The following is a 16,534-nucleotide window of genomic DNA, read 5'->3' on the forward strand; positions in this document are numbered from 1 at the left end:
CAAAGAACTTCCACTCATCTCGTCAAACCACTACTAAATATCCCCATGCTGCTGATCACATGTATGGTGTATATGTGTACACCGTTATATGTTATAGACCGTGATAGACAATTTGCTCCAGGAAAATTACAATGAGCTTGTGACTTTAAATGAGCATCATTATTCCACAATACCATGAAATTTGGGAAATTATGTAATCACTTAATCACAATAAAAAAATAAAATAAAATGAACTTATAAAAAAAAAGTAAACTGAATGATGGGAAAGTTCACTGGCAAATCATTGTACTTTTGACCTAAACATTTCCAGTTTTTTTTCCAAAGAGTAAAAAGCACTATCTACTTTGGCTTGAAAAAAAAAAAAGGGGGGGGGTAACAAAACAAAACCTAAATTACTCTCATAAGTGCCTTTTTTGTGTATAAAAATAAGTTCTACTGAAAATCATATGAACACAAACATCTGATGAATAAAAGCAATGGTAACTCATAATATGTGATAAAAAGTTACAACTATCAAAACCAGAATAGTATTGAACCTAGGAACCTGGGGTGTGGAGAGGGGGGAGGAATCACTAAGAATAGGACACAAAAGCCATGTTTAAACAGAAGTTTAGTTATGACAATTAAGCTATTTCAAATCTGTCAATAAAAGATGCAATTTGTAGTAATGGTTTTGGGAAACTGTCTAGCTATTTGAAAAAGAATACACCTATATCTCTTTCAAACTCCTTAAAACAATTCTTTTTTACATTTTTTCCATTGTTATTATAAAGTTGATGTACAGTGGGTTACAGTTACATAAGTCAAATAAAAAATACAGTTCTTTTTGGACAATGTCTCCCCTTCCCTTGCTCTCTCCCAGTTTTTCCCTCCCATCCCCATAAAATGATTCTTGATAAAGAAGCATTTAAACTTTGGAAGGAATTTCAACTGTAAGAAATTATAAATACTTATTTGAAAAATGGATAGGGAAGAATGATGGAAAAAGCATTTATTTATGTATTTATTTATTTACTTATTTGTCAGTCAGGCGCTTGACCTCAGGGCCTATGCTGTCCCTGAGCTCTTTTGTTCAAGGATGAGTCACACCACCACTTATGGTTTTCTGGTAGTTAACTGGAGATAAACAGTTTCAACAGACTTTCAAACTGCCAAGGCTGACTTTGAACCGTGACCCTCAGATCTCTGCTTCCTGAGTAGCTAGAATTACAGGTGTGAGCCACTGGGCACCTGGCTTAAATCCTGTATTTAAGATACAAGAAAATTGTTCAAAAATTGTCTTGACAGTTTTAATACATACTAGGTTAAGGTTTGATGCCTCGCATCCCTTCCTCCTCTCCCTGCCTATCCCCACTCCCCCCACTCGGCCTCAAATACATACCAGGCTCCAACTTGATGATTTTTATCGCAGCTAACTCTCCTGTATGGACATTTCTGGCCTAAAAATATAAAAACAAGAATTTAAGTTAGTTAACTACATAAATATAACTTGGTATCATGTATTAATTACTTATCAACTTGTAACAAAATTTTAAATAAATATATTTACTTTCCTAGTGAAGGAAAAGAGACAAGCCACAAAATTATTTTTTGTAATTACCTTTAGTCCTACTACTCGTATTTAGGAGTAATTTATAAAGTAGTTTAAGGTTGATGAGCTGTTGATAAATTTTTTTGGCATAATTTCTACAAGTCCTTTCTTTATACTTATTTTTTCAACAAAAATAGGAGGAACCTATAGCTGGATAGACAGGAGTTAAGCTCTTGTGTTCTATTGTACAATTGTAGTATCTATCCTTTAAAAAGCTCTAAATATGAATCTTCTTTTCTTTTTGTACCAGTCTTGGGGCTTTAACTTAGGGCCTGGGTGTTGTCCTTGAATGTTTTCTGTTTCTACTTGAGCCACAATTCTACTTCTGGCTCTTTGATGGTTAATTGGGTATGAGTCTCAGGAACTTTGCTACACATGCTTGCTTTGAACATTGATTGTCAGTTCTCAGTCTCCTAAGTAGCTAGGATTACATGCATGAGCCACCAGCAGCAGCGGCAGGCTGAACTTTGTTTTAACCAAAAAATGACAAATGTTTGAGTAGATATGTTTACCCTAACTTAAACAGTAGATAACATATACAGTATCAAAATATCATGTTATTTCATAAATATTGTACATAAATATGTACAATTATCATTATCAATTAGAAGTCTGGGCATTGGTGGCTCACATCTGCAAACCTACTCAGAAGACTAAGATCTGAGGATTTGAGGTTCAAAGCTAATGTGGGCAGGAAAATCCATGAGACTCTTATCTCCAATTAACTGCCAAAAAGCCAGAAATGGTGCTGTGGCTCAAAGTAGTAGAACAGTAGCCTACTTAAGTACAAAATATTAGGGATAGTAATCAGGCCCTGAGTTCAAGCCCCAGGACTGGAACAAAATAAATAAATAAAAGAGTGTGGTGGTACAAGCTTGTAGTCCTAACCCCCTGAGATGGGCGGATCACTTGAGTTTGAAAACTGATATATAAATCAACTTTGAGTTTAAGGCCAACAAATAAAATTTCCATACAGACAAAAAAAATCTCATAGTTTTTATTTGTATTATAAACCTAATCATAGGAAAATAATATCTAGCTGGGTGCTGGTAGCTCACACCTTTAATCTTAGCTATGATTCAATCTTAGCTCAGATCACAGGAGGCTATGATCTGAGAATCATGGCTTGAAGCCAGCCTTATTAAAAAAGTCTAAGACTCCAGTTTCAAGTAACCAGCAAAAAGCTGGGTTGGAGTTGCTCTAGTGGTTGAAGGCTACAAGGTTGAGCAAGAGCAAGAGCAAGGCCTTGAGTTCAAGCCCTATACCTGGCCAAAAAAAAAAAAAAAAAGGAAAGAAAGAAAAGTTAAATTATTTTAAAGATCCAAAGATAAAAGTTAACCTTTTAGCATTTATACTTTTCCCATCCATATCTTTCATATGCATGCATGAGACTGTATGTGAATGACAGATGGGGAAAAGGGGAAAGGGGTAAGAGCGAGGGAGAGAGAGAGAGAGAAGGTTTTCAAGAAAAGAAAACATTCATTTTAACTCCTATTCCCATCCATAACTGGCCCTTTCCCACCAAGATCACATTTAGGGAAATTAGGAATAGAGATCAGCAGAGTTCCATAGCATTCTATATTCTCTTCCTTTCTTGACCTTAGTAACAACAAAAACAACAACAAATATTGCTTGGCTGAGCATTGGTGGCTTATGTCTATAATACAGAGTGCTAACAGTTTGTCAGTCTATTACAAAACTAAACATAGACCTGGTACCAGTGGTTCACATCTGTAATCCTAGCTACTAGGGAAGTTGAGATCAGAGGATCTCAGTTGGAAACCAGTCAAGGAAGACAAATCTGTAAGATTCTTATCTCCAACTCACCAGCAAAAAGCCAGAAAAGGAGTTGCGGCTCAAGTGGAAGAGTGCTAGCCTTGAGCAAAAAAAAAAAAGTCAGAGCACAAGACCCTGAGTTCAAGGCCCAGTAACAGCATAAAACAAAACAAAACAAAAAACTAACACTGTTTAACCATACGATTCAGCAATCATGTCTACACAAAAGTCTGCATACAAGTGCTAATAACAGTCTCTGCATCACTACCAAAACCTGGCATCCCTCAGTAGATAAACTGTTAGACAAAATATGGTACATCTGTATACTGTCATTCTTTCCAATGGAGGCATAGAATTCCATTATATAGATATAGATATGTATGTGTGTGTGTGTGTGTGTGTGTGTATATATATATATATATATATATATCACATTTTCTTGATCCATTCATCTACTGGGGGGCATCTGGGTTGGTTCCATATCTTAGCTATGGTAAATAATGCTGCGATAAACATAGTTGTGCTGCTAGCTTTAGTATGGCCTTTGTTTGTGATCACTTGGATTAATGCCCAGAAGTAGGATTGCTAGGTCACAGGGGAGCTCTATGTGGAATCTTTTGAGGAACCTCCATACTGCTTTCCAGAGTGGTTGAACAAGTTTACATTCCCACCAACAATGCAGTAGGGTTCCCTTCTGTCCACATCCCCTCCAGCATCTGTTATTATTCCTGATTATAGCCATTCTCACTGGGGTGAGGTGGAATCTCAATGTTGTTTTGATTTGCATTTCTTTTACCTAATTAAGCCATTTTTATTTCAAATTATACAGCTGCAATTTTGTGAACTGTGAGTCTTCTCACTGCTATAAAGTTTTCAATGTAACTAAAACTAGTTTATTTGAAGACAAGTCTACATAGCTTATGTGCATTTTCAACACAGGCATGTAAAATATAACTCAACGTGCAATACTTCATAGTAGCTGTGAAGGTGGAAGAGAACTTTACAACCAGTGCATTGGCAAATACAGAGAATCATCTAAGAGCTGTGGCAGCCAAGATGGTCACCATGAAAAGAAATGAAAAATGTGTATTCCACTTTGCTTTTCTTCTTATTAGGGCCCTCAATCTACTCCCACTTAATTTCTTTATGTACATTTTTAGGATTACAAAACCTTTCATGATGCCAACTGGGGGTGGCATCAGTTTTACAACTCCCTTTTCTCCCAAAATATTATTTAGTATAATAATAGAAAATCCAGATGTCTCAATAGTTGCAAGCTATCTTTAGTTATCAAAAACTGTGTTTTAGGGTCAGAATTATGAATTTTCAGGTTTAAGAATTGTAATTACAGTACAAAAATAGCAACATAGCACCTCTAAAACAAAAAAATGCAAAGCAGCTTTATCAGAACAGCTGTGCTTTACTGTTTCTTTATGCAGAAGGATTCATACAATACTTCAATTGATAGGAGCATACTGCTTAAAGTCACAAATCAAAGTATAGCTATCTCTGCTGTTCAGGAGGCAACAGAGCAGTAGAAACTTTGCATATATTCCCTTTAAATGTGAAGGGTTTATTAAAGCATATAATGGTACATAAAAATGCAAAGTAGCCGGTCCACAAAAGTAGTAAACAGTAAGTAATGTCCCATGCTAGAAAACTTCTATTATTATTATTCTGCTAGGCACCAGTGGCTCCCGAGTTATCCTAACTACTTGGGAGATTAGCAACTACCAGTTTGGGCAGAAAAATGTTTAAGACCTTTTCAATAACAATCTGGATGCTATGGTGCAAGCTTATTATCCTAGCCACCCTCAGAGAGCCTAATATAGCTAGATCACAAGATAACCAGCAAAATATAAGGATAGAGGCTTGGCTTGGTGGAAAGGGTGCCTGCTGATTAGCAAGGGACAGGACTCAAGTTCAAACTCCACTACTGCAAAAAAACAAACAAAAAAACCTAACCAAACAAAACCCTTCTATATTTGATGAGGGTACATTATTTCAATTGTTTCATTCAGATAGTAAATATTACTGAATACTGACTACATGCTAGACACTGTTGTTGATATTGGGATGAAACAAAACAAGACCTTTTATATTTATAGGTTTATTAAGAAGTAAACAGTTGTTTAGATCTGCTGTTTCTCTGTTGAGTTTTTGCCAAGTTGAACTACCCAATGGGGAAAGTGGTGTGCTAAAGTCACCAACAATCAATGTCTTTGGATCCATGTGTGATTTTAGGGAAAGTAGTGGTGCTCTGATATTTGGTGAATACATATTTAGAATTGTTATATACTCCTGTAGGAGAGTGCTCTTATTAGTATGTAGTGTCCATCTTTATCTCTTCTCACTAATTTTAATTTGAAGTCTATTATATCTGAAATTAACATTGTTACTCCAGCCTGTTTGTGAGGTCATTTGCTTGGTAGATTTTATTCCAGCCTTTCACTTTCAGAGTATGTTTGTTTTTGTGGGGAAGGTGTGTCTCTTGAAGACAGCAGATAGATGGATCCTGTTTTGTTGATCCAACTAGAGATTTTATATCATTCTATGTCATGATTGGAGAGTTAAGACCATTAATATTGAGAATTAGGACTGAGAGATGTTTGAGAGTTCCTGTCATGTTATCTACCTTCTTTGGGGGCTGTTTCTCTGCCTTCATCATGTTCTAGTTGGTTCTTTATGTGTAGGACATCTTTAAGTACCTTTTGTAGGGCTGGCTTCGTGGAGACATATTGTTTCAGTTTTTCTTTGCTGTGGAAGGTTTTTATTTTTCCCTCCGTTATAAAGGAGAGTTTAGCTGGGTACACTATTCTTGGTTGATAATTGTCTTCAAATGCCCCTCAGTAGATGAGTGGATCAAAAAAATGTGGTACAAATATACAATGGAATTCTGTGCTTCCATCAGAAAGAACAACACCGCCCCATTTGTTAGGAAATGGAAAGACTTGGAAAAAAATCTTATTAATTGAAGTTATCCCCCAAAGAAATTTAGGTCCCATAGTTTCCGTTATTTGCAATAATTAGTATACATATAGGATAATCTTACCAGTTGAGCTGAAAAGCTCAAAAAACATGTACAAATGACCATGTAAGATGATGCTAAGTGAAATGAATTCCAAGATATGGACACAAGAACTATGTCTTTATTGTTATTGTTTTAAATGTACCACGTGATTTTATTTTTTGTTGTTCTTATTTCCTTTGTATGTTCTTTCCCCTATGGCATATCCTCTGTTGTAAGCATACTAGATTTTGATATCCTGGATCTTGTATATATGTATGTCTAATCTGGGGAGGAGAAAGGGAATAATAAAACACTGAAACAAGGACACAGGATGACCCATTGCAACAAGGATACCCACAGGACAGTATATTGGAAAGGAACTTTACAACTTGGGTACCAGGGGAGAGGGGGAAAGAGGGGAGGGGAGGAGTGTAGGAGGTAGGGAGAGAAGGGATAGTGGGACAACAACAAGGAAGGGAAAGGGTAATAATGATCGACAAGTAATGTACTCATTGCCTTACTCATCTGTAACCCCTCTGTACAGCATCTTAACAATAAAAATAATAAAAAGAAAAAAGAAGCAAGCAGTAAATACACCGCATATTATAATGTGAGACATGTTCTCAGAGGTGATAAATAGAACATAGGAGGGTCCTGAGCACAGTCAAAATGGTGGAGGAAAAGTTTCTGGAAAAAAGTAAATGTAAAATGAGACCAGCTTCACATGATTATGTGTGGCAGAACACTACAAAAGTCTAAGTGGGGGAAAACCTGAGTAAATTAAAGAAGTAAAATTACATGCCATTAAAGGAACACTGAGTGTGAAGAGAAGGTAAAAGATAAGATTCCTTTGAAGCTGAGGACAGATTGTTATCACCCCTATTTTCTGTAGTTATTATATACTAACCTCTAAGACATCCTTGCTTATTCTTTTAAGACTTAACCCATGGCTCACAGTTTCCTCTCTGCATCTTCAGGCACCATTCACTGGGACTTCAACATTCAGATCTACTCTCTGACTTCTCAATCTTTTGGCCTATGAGATCTTTATTTTAAACACTTTCAGCTCACTTATTCTAGCTCTCTCATTTCAGCAATTCCTCCACCTCATCAATTAAGTGCCTTAATTTTGGTAGACTGGGTTATTTCCCATCTGACTTCCACACAGTTATTTATGCAAGTCTAGACAGGTGTTCCCTCTCCCACAGGAGTCTGTACTGCAAGGTTTCTCCCACTACCAAAGCAGGCAAATTCAGAGCCTCAAGTCAAAATCTGTACCCATGATTTTTATCTCCAGTCACACTCAAACCTTCTGAGTAGTCTGTTAGGATACACATTTGTCTCTGAAAAGACTTGCCCAGACTCTTTTCCAATACTTGGTTTATAAGATTAAAAGTTCCTCCAAAGGATTAGCTAGTGAGCTGATTATTTAGAGGTTTGCTTAAAAGTAAAGAAAAGGAAAGGTGGGCTTTAAGAGTAAGGAAGATATAGCCAGACATCTGTAATTCTAGCCACTTACAAGGTAGAGATCAAGAGGTTTGAGGTCACCCTAAGGAAAAAGTTTGAGAGGTCCTGTCTCAACCAATAGTTAAGTGTGCAGGAGGTTGAGATTTGGAAAATCAAGGTTTTAGGCCAGCAACGACAAAAACATCTCAACAGAAAAAAACTGGGTATAATGGGGCATACGTATTATTCCACATAGAGTAGAAAAGACAGATAAGACCACTGTGGTCCAGGCCAGTCTGGGCAAAAAGTAAGACTCAAAAATAAGCAGAGAACAAAGGACTGGAAGACATGGAACAAGAAACAGAGCACCTGCCTAGCAACCAGGAGCTCTGAGTTCAAACCTCAGTACTGCCCTTTCCTCCTTAGGGGGAAAAAAAATAGAGATGTGAATTTTCTGTCATGGCTGATAGGTACAATTTTCTAAAGAATAATTTTCAGACCTCACTAAAACTTTTAAAACAACTTAGAAAGTTTAAGTCCAGAAATATTTTAAATAATTAAATATTTATGAAAATCTGTTTGGTAATCACAAACTTATTTATAGTATAGAAATACATAATGAGTAAAAACTAACTAAGTATGTTGGCATGTGCCTATAATCCCAACACTAGGGAAGCTGAGAAAGGATGATCACGAGTTTGAGGACTGTTTCAAAAATAGACCAAAAAAAAACCTGCTATGCAATTATATAAGGAAATAATACACAAATAGTGAATATGTATATTTACTGAAGGATACAATATATTATTTAAGAACTGCATTGTCCACAGAATGGTGAGACAAAGGACAAGAGAGGAGCCAATGCAACAGCAATATGCACAAGACAGCATGTTGGAAATGATCTGTACAACTTGTGGGGGATAGGGGGAGGGAAAATATTTAAAAATAAAAAGGTCATAAAATAAGGAAAGATAGACATAAGAAGGTGAGTCCCACTCATGAACCTGTGCTACTGCAGAACGAAAACTAGGCAATTTTCTGGAGAAACAACCGATAAGGAACCTAAGGATCTCTCCCACATACTGCAATTGTGAGCTAAAAAAGCTCAAAGGATAATAGTTGATAAAAAAAATTAACTCACAAAATTTAAAATAATATTAAATTGTGCTTGTAGATTATTTGATTTTGATGAGAGGAGGGAATAAAAGGGGAGAAGGCATAAGGCACTTAAAGTGGGGGTTCATGAGTATGCGAAGTAATACAGTGGGGTTCATAAGACACAGCTGAAAGTCAAAGTCCTGCTCAGGCAGTCCTGTTTTCCTTAGAGGCAAACACAACTAGTTAGAACTGCAGAAGGGAAATGATTCTGTTGTCCTGAAATCATTTGTATTTTCTTTAATTTATAATAGCAATACAGAATCTAGTCTATATGTAGCAGTTAATCTAACTAACAGTAATCATATATCCAAAATTTCAACAGAATTCATAAAATCTTCAACCTCTAAGCAGAGGGGTGATGCTGCCAGACCTCATCTGACCATAATTTGCATAAAGTTTACAATGTGCCAAGGACTACATGAAGGGCTATTTAAGTGTTAAATAATGAAAAATGTAATCCCAAGGCATCATGGTCCAGATGATGGAAAAAGCAGAAGCTGTGACAGCAGGCAATCTGGATCCAAGTCCTTGTAGTGCCACCTACTAACAGTAAGATCTAGAGCAATACCAAGTTTCTTCTTGAGTAAAATTAGGATGATCATACATCTGCTCCACCTACTTCATAAACTTACTGTGAGAAACAAATAATATACTGCTTATGAGAAGGTTATGCAAACATTACTCACTCTTAGTCATTTTAATCTGATTTTATTTTTATAAAAATGTTGGAAGGTTGGGGCCAGTATGACTCATGGGCCCAAACACCTACAAGGATAGACATGGCCATCCGCCATCTTTCAACATCATTTCAAAATCTCAATGGGAGATTATGATACTCAAGAGAAAAAGACCTTGATAGGCCTAAATTCATCTTGCCCTTTTGAGAGTTTCATCTCTAACTTAACTAGTATATAACTGGAAAGTGAAAGCCTTCTAATAATATTCTAACATACACAAATACTCAAAATAGTCCAACACTGCCAAGTAAGGTGTCTACTTCAATTTATCTGATCTTGGACTACATTCTCAAATTGACAACCAAGTTCTGAAAACACAAGTGTCACTTGTTAACATGTTTCGTGTTTCTCTTCTGTGTTCTTGGTCCAGAGGCACAATTTAAATTTTAGAAGTGAAACTTCTAAATGTTTAAAGCAAAACTGAAAAAAAAGCAAAGCCCACCTACATTCTATTCTTTTACCTTCATTAAACCACTGGAAGTGATGATAAAAGTGAAAATGCTGAACCTAGGTTATCAAAGGAATAGAGTAATAAGTCCAAGGTTGCAGCTGGGCCCATAAGGCAGTTTTGTAGCTAAAATCTGCATATTTACACGACTGGGAACACTATTTTATGTTTATCTTTACCAAGCTCAAAGTACTTTAAATCTGTTTTCTATTGTTTTCATTTTTACAATATTTCTATAAAAGTAGCAAGTACTTGTAAAATAATTTGCTCCTAACTATGGTCCAGAACTTCACATACACTACCAGAACCATGTTCTCTTTTAGACAGAAAGTAAGCTTACTTCTGAATTGTAAAAAAGGTACTAAGGTGTTAGCCAGATGACTTATAAACAGTAAGTAGATGTAATAGTAATGGTCATCTTAATAAAACGTTTTATTTTCATATTAATCTCATATGACATTGAAATAATCTCTAGCTTTCAGAAAGACAGTCAGTGGCTTTACAAATGTAGTTTAGAACTTCTTGAGACTCTAATCTCCAATTAATCAGCAAGAAGCTAAAAGTGGAGGTGTAGCTCAAGTGACAGAGCTTCAAGTTTGAGGGGAAGAGTTAGGGATAATGCTTTCATCCTGAGTTCAAGCTCCAGCACTGGCACTAAACAAATGAATGAATGAATAAAAAATAAAGATCATATGATGCTGCAAGAGAGACAGAAGAAATAGTTACATAACATTTGCTCACAAAGCTATACTTTAAAGAAAGACAGTACTGGATACAGTGGCTCATGCCTATAATTACTTAGAAGGTGGAGACTGGGAAGATCATGGTTTAAGGCCAGCTTGCACAAAAAGACTCCATCTCAACCAATAAAAAGCTAGGTGAAGGGCTGGGAAGGTAGCTCAGTAGTACAGGGCTTGCCTTGCATGCATGAGGCCCTGGGTTCGATTCCTCAGCACCACATAAGCAAAAAGAAAAAAGCCAGAAGTGGTGCTGTGGCTCAAGTGGTAGAGCACTAGCCTTGAGCTGAAGAGCTGAGGGACAATTCCCAGGCCCAGAGTTTAGGCCCCACAACTGACAAAAAAAAAAAAAAGGCTAGGTGAAGTATTAGAGGCTACTTTATAGGCTGTGCATTTTCTGACTATGTATGAAATATTATAAATAAGATTGCAATGCAGGCCAGTCTGGGCAAAATGGGAAACTTTCTTCCAAAATTAACTAAAGCAAAAAAAGTCTGAGGGTATCACTCAAGTGGTAGAAAGTGCCTCAAGCACTCTGAATTTAACCCTCACTAGCACCAAAAACAAAGAAAAAAATGGCATAAGACTCTCAGGAATCTATATGCAACTGAGAAAGTTAATAAAAACTACAATGCCCAGATGGCTCAAGTGGTAGAGCACCTGCTTGACAAGCAGGAGATCTTGAGTTCAAATCCCAGTACTGCCATTAAAAAACAAACTTCATCAGCTGAGTGAGTGCTAGTGGTTCATGCCTATTATCGTAGCTAATTGGGAGTCTAATATAGGGAGAGTTGAGGTTCCAAGCTAATCCAACTAAAAAAGTGCATGAGAACCCTAAGCATGTGCCTGTAATTCTAGCTTTGTAGGCGGTATAAACAGGCAGATTATAGTCCTATAGTCCAGGAACATGACTGGGCAGAAAGCAGAACTCTATCTCAAAAATAACTAGGGCAAAAAGGGCTACAGCCATGGCTCAGTGGTAGAGTATCCATTTAGTAAACCATGAAGACCTGAGTTCAAGCCCTAGTATAAAAAAAAAAAAAAAGCCCCACCAAAGTAGGAAAGGGTAACAAGTTTGGCAAGAAATGTACTTATTACCTTACTTATGAAACTATAACCCCTCTGTCACCTTGACAATAAAAAAAGAAACAACCAAAAACAAAACCAATGACCTGGAGTTCTCCACCAAAGAGGCATAATGATAGCAATACTTCTGTCTTAAATGCCTGCCACTAAGGTCACAATTTCAGTGTTGAATCAGGCGCAGGTGATTCAACAAGATAATTAAACATTTCTTCTGATTATTCAGATATCTACTTGGCTTAACTCCTTTATCTTTTGGCTTATCATGAACATCCTTATGAAGTCCCCCGCTGCCTCCCCAACTCCATCCAGGAATTCCTAATTCTGCCTCTAACCTATTTAAAAATTTCCACTTATCAAAATTTTCTGAACTTCAAAAGTGTGTGTGTATTTATAATTTAACAAGTCCAGTGCTTAGTCCCAGACTCATTTTTCTATTCCAACTTTATCACATATGAAACTTTTTCTTCTTTCTTCATAATTAATCTCTAATATATGGCTTATCTGTTATGTTCATTGTCCCCTCTGTCCCCCAAATGTTAGTTCTTTGATGGCAGTAATCTGTTCACTTTGTTCACATAATGTATTGAGGCCAGCGCCTGTCACTGAGAAACCCTTTATGAATATAAGCTAGATGTCAAACACAAATCTCTTTACATCAGTTTCTTCATCAGTCCCATTCAGTGCCTCACCCTAACCATGCATATGTAGAAAATGGGCTGAGAACTAATGAAGGAGGTTCAACTTTAGAGAGAGGGGAACATTATACATTTATTTCCTACAGTGGTTCCTAGTAATATCCTACATTTTTGCCTTTTACCTTCCTTCCAAATTCTTCCTAAATTCTTTTTCTTGATTGTGTGTGTGTGTGTGTGTGTGTGTGTGTGTATGAAGTTCCTTTTCTAAACACAGCACTCCTCTTAGTCACTTGGAATGATAACTGAATGCTGTAATCATCCAGTCTCACTGAAAGGAAAAAAACAGAAACATGAGAAGAAACATTCTTCCTGCCTCATTTCTTTCTCCTGAATAGCTAAGCTGCTTCAAGGAACAGTCTACATTTGCTCTACTTTCTCATTTACTACTCACAACTGAATTAATAAACACGTTCTACTCCTGGCTTTCACGATCACTATGTTGCTTATTCCTTTTAGATATAGGTACTGAGCACTCTAGCTGATTTGAGTGACTTAAAAGTTCTCTTTCTTGGGCTGGGAAGGCAGCTCAGTGGTAGAGTGCTTGCCTTGCATGCATGAGGCCCTGGGTTCGATTCCTCAGCACCACATAAGCAAAAAGAAAAAAAGCCGGAAGTGGCGCTGTGGCTCAAGTGGTAGAGTGCTAGCCTTGAGCTGAAGAGCTGAGGGACAGCACCCAGGCCCAGAGTTCAGGCCCCACGACTGGACCCAAAAAAAAAAAAAAGTTCTCTTTCTTATGCAGTTCGAATCTAGCAGAAGGTTGCTATGCAAAACCAGTAAGTGATAAATGCTGAATATTATAATAAGAAATGTACAAGGAACCATGAAAACATATAGCAGATATGGCCTACTCCATGGGACAATAAAAATGCCTCTCTAAAAACTCAATGTTTAAACAGAAACTCAGAGGATGGAAATAGTACCTGTAAAAAACTGAAAGACAGAAAGGAAGAGAGTTCACATCAAGAAATGGAAGTAATTCAGTATGGCTAGTGATGGGATGGGCATAGCCTTACAAGGCATGAGATTCTAAGGCTTCATTCTACAGGGAAAAAAAAGGACACAGACCAGGTTTATATGTTCTGAAAGATTAATCCATACTCCTCAATCAGAGCATATAGGAACAAGAAGAAAGATAGGAGATGATAGAGAGGTTTGAGCACTTTGGATTCTCTTTTTCTTCTCAGATACATTTAGTATATCATTTTCATCTACTATTCCTCTAAAACTATAGCCTTTTCTTAGCTCTTCTGAAACAATCCCCTGAATATCTTCATCTATATTTTACAAGTCCCATTCCATTAAAGTGGTGATGGCTCCTAACTCCCAGTCCAAAGCTCTCAGGGACAGATCTACCTGTCCTCTAAACAGCAATCACAATCGAAGCTTAACATTATCTAGGTCTATTGATAGCACAAATGCAGTCATTTAAGCCAGAAATTCTAAATAATATCACTACCTGTCTATCTCCCACCAATAACCAGGTGTTACTATTTTCTAAATATGCTTGAAACCCATGCCTTCATCTATCTCCTTTACTACTGACAAAACTGAGGTTTACATAAACTCTTCTCTAGATTATCCAGTAACTGTCTTCAATTTTCTAGCCACTTTGTATAATCCATTCTCTATTCAAAGCAAACCTTCCTCAAGTGTTTCTTCAATCTACACACACAAAAAAAGTCCATATTCCTTAATGGAAGATACAAGGTCCATTATCTGGTCCTTTCCTGTCAGAAAATCTCATCTATGTTCTCTATGCATGACATCCCCACCAGGCTCAGTCACATGTATCCTGGAATGCAGATAAATATCCCTCAGAACTCATCATAGCCTCTCTAGCCTCCAGGGGCTTTCACACACACTACTCACAGTCTGGAATACTTTTTTCCATCTTGTCCACCCAGTAACCAACTCACATTTTTTGTTTGGCAATACTGGAATTTGAACTCAGCCAACTTGCATTTTTAATAATCTACTTAACCCCCTTCTCCTCTGCTAATCTTTCTCCTCTACTCTTTTCTTCTTCCTTCCCTTACCCCTAATAAAGATAGGCTGACCATTTCTTTTACTATAGCACTTCCCAAATTATGATTGTTTACATGGTTTATCTCTCAACTAACTTATATGTTCTTTTTGATAGTATACTTTCTCTTCCTCATGACTGTGACTCCATACCCAGCACTCAATAAATATTTCTTAAATGAATGGTGTTACAGATGTGTTGTGCTGTATTCAGCTTTGTTACTTTACAAAGGGATCCTAAAGCCATTCCAGAATTGTGACTGTTGGACTGGGAGAGAGACAGGAGGACACATATAAAGGAAGGATTCATTACAGCCCACCCAGCTCATTTAGCATCTACGCCAAAAATCTATGACAAAGATTTCTACACAAACTGCCATTTGATAATAACAAAAAAATCTTTAAAATTGGAAATAACAAATATTTGACACTTAGATTTGTCAAATTAAACAAGTAAATTAAGTAAAGATTCATTCACTGAAACCTTTAAAAATAGAATTTTTAGAAAGAATTGAATGTCTAGAAAAAAAATGGCCAGGGGGGAGGAAAAAAAAAGAAAAAAAATGGCTATTCCATTCAAGCAGAAAAGGTCCTATCTCATAATTACCTTTAATAAATTAAACATGAGAGCCATTTTGGAAACATTGGATTTGAAACAGAAGAACAGCCTGAAATAAAATATGTCAAATTCTTAAGGATTTCTGGGCAATTTTCTACCAGTAATGTCATTCAACATATACTTTTAAGCAATTATTGGTTGCTGTAATACAGTGCTGCACAAGAGACATTCTTGTCCTCCTGGAATGAAGCATGTCATGTTTGCACAATCAATCAGAAAAAGCAGTAAAAGTTTAAAAACATACACCAGGTTGTCCACTGCCATAAACAGTTAAAAAAAATTCTTAGAACTTCTCTAGAATTTAGGCTGGAAATAACTTCTGATATAAAAATGGATAAAGGTTGCCCAAATGTCTTATGCTATTGATTATGAACTATTATTATGATGCAATTGTTCTGTGTGTACAAATCTGCTGGAGATAGAGTTTTCCCTTCTTGTTAGCAGATTTTAAATTTTACATTAATTATAAATAAAATTTGCTCCAATGAAATTTAGTCATTTATCCATCATCTACTACTCCTTTTCTCTTTTATGCTTCTTTCCCTTTGCTATTTCTGCTCTGCCCTAGGTGGTTTAGTCTTTTCTCCTACAAGAATTCTCATACTTCTCCTCTTTTTTCAACCAAGGAATAGTCACCTTAAGATTGAATTTACCTTTCCTGGGGACTCTCAGGGAAGACAGGAACTTTAGAGAGGAGCTTTAGTTTTTACAAGTATAATAGAAATTCACAAGAATCTGAAGACTACAGTCTTGCTTTGTAATATATCTCATGTGTTAAAAGAAAAAACCTCAATGATATGTAGTATGATCTCATTATTCTTCACTGCAATTATAGCACTAGGTTTATATTGTGGATTAAAAATACCTTTAAAACTTCCTAGGATTTCCAGCTTATTAGGATCATACACTCATACAATTACTTCAATTGTCTAGAACTTAAAAAATTCAGCACAGTCTGAAAGTTTTATGATTTCAGGCACATTAAGGAGTAAGTATAAATTGACAAAATTCCAGAGGACCTAGATTGATAATGAAAATGCTATAGGTTTTCAGAAGTTTTTTCCAAAGGAGTGCAAATTATTGAAATTTATAATAAAAAATACATATGTAGCTGGGTACATTGGCTCATGCCTGTAATCTTAGTTACTCAGGAACTGGAGATTGGGAGGATCACAGTTTGAGGCCAGCCAAGGCAAAAATTTGATACTC

The 16,534-nt window shown here is 36.5% G+C and overlaps 1 protein-coding gene across 3 annotated transcripts in view; it reads right to left on the bottom strand.

Moving 5' to 3' along the window:
• Map4k5 (mitogen-activated protein kinase kinase kinase kinase 5) overlaps positions 1 to 16,534 on the bottom strand; it is a 102,116-nt gene that overhangs the window by 82,297 nt on the left and 3,285 nt on the right. For all 3 annotated transcript variants that reach the window (XM_042677825.1, XM_042677824.1, XM_042677823.1), the window contains exon 3: positions 1,382 to 1,439. In XM_042677825.1, coding sequence (XP_042533759.1) covers positions 1,382 to 1,439 — 58 coding nt within the window. The remainder of the gene's footprint in view (positions 1 to 1,381; positions 1,440 to 16,534) is intronic.

This window comes from Dipodomys spectabilis, unplaced genomic scaffold (assembly GCF_019054845.1).
Source record: "Dipodomys spectabilis isolate Male_0828 unplaced genomic scaffold, ASM1905484v1 ptg000042l, whole genome shotgun sequence".
In the NCBI taxonomy this organism is placed as follows: domain Eukaryota; kingdom Metazoa; phylum Chordata; class Mammalia; order Rodentia; family Heteromyidae; genus Dipodomys; species Dipodomys spectabilis.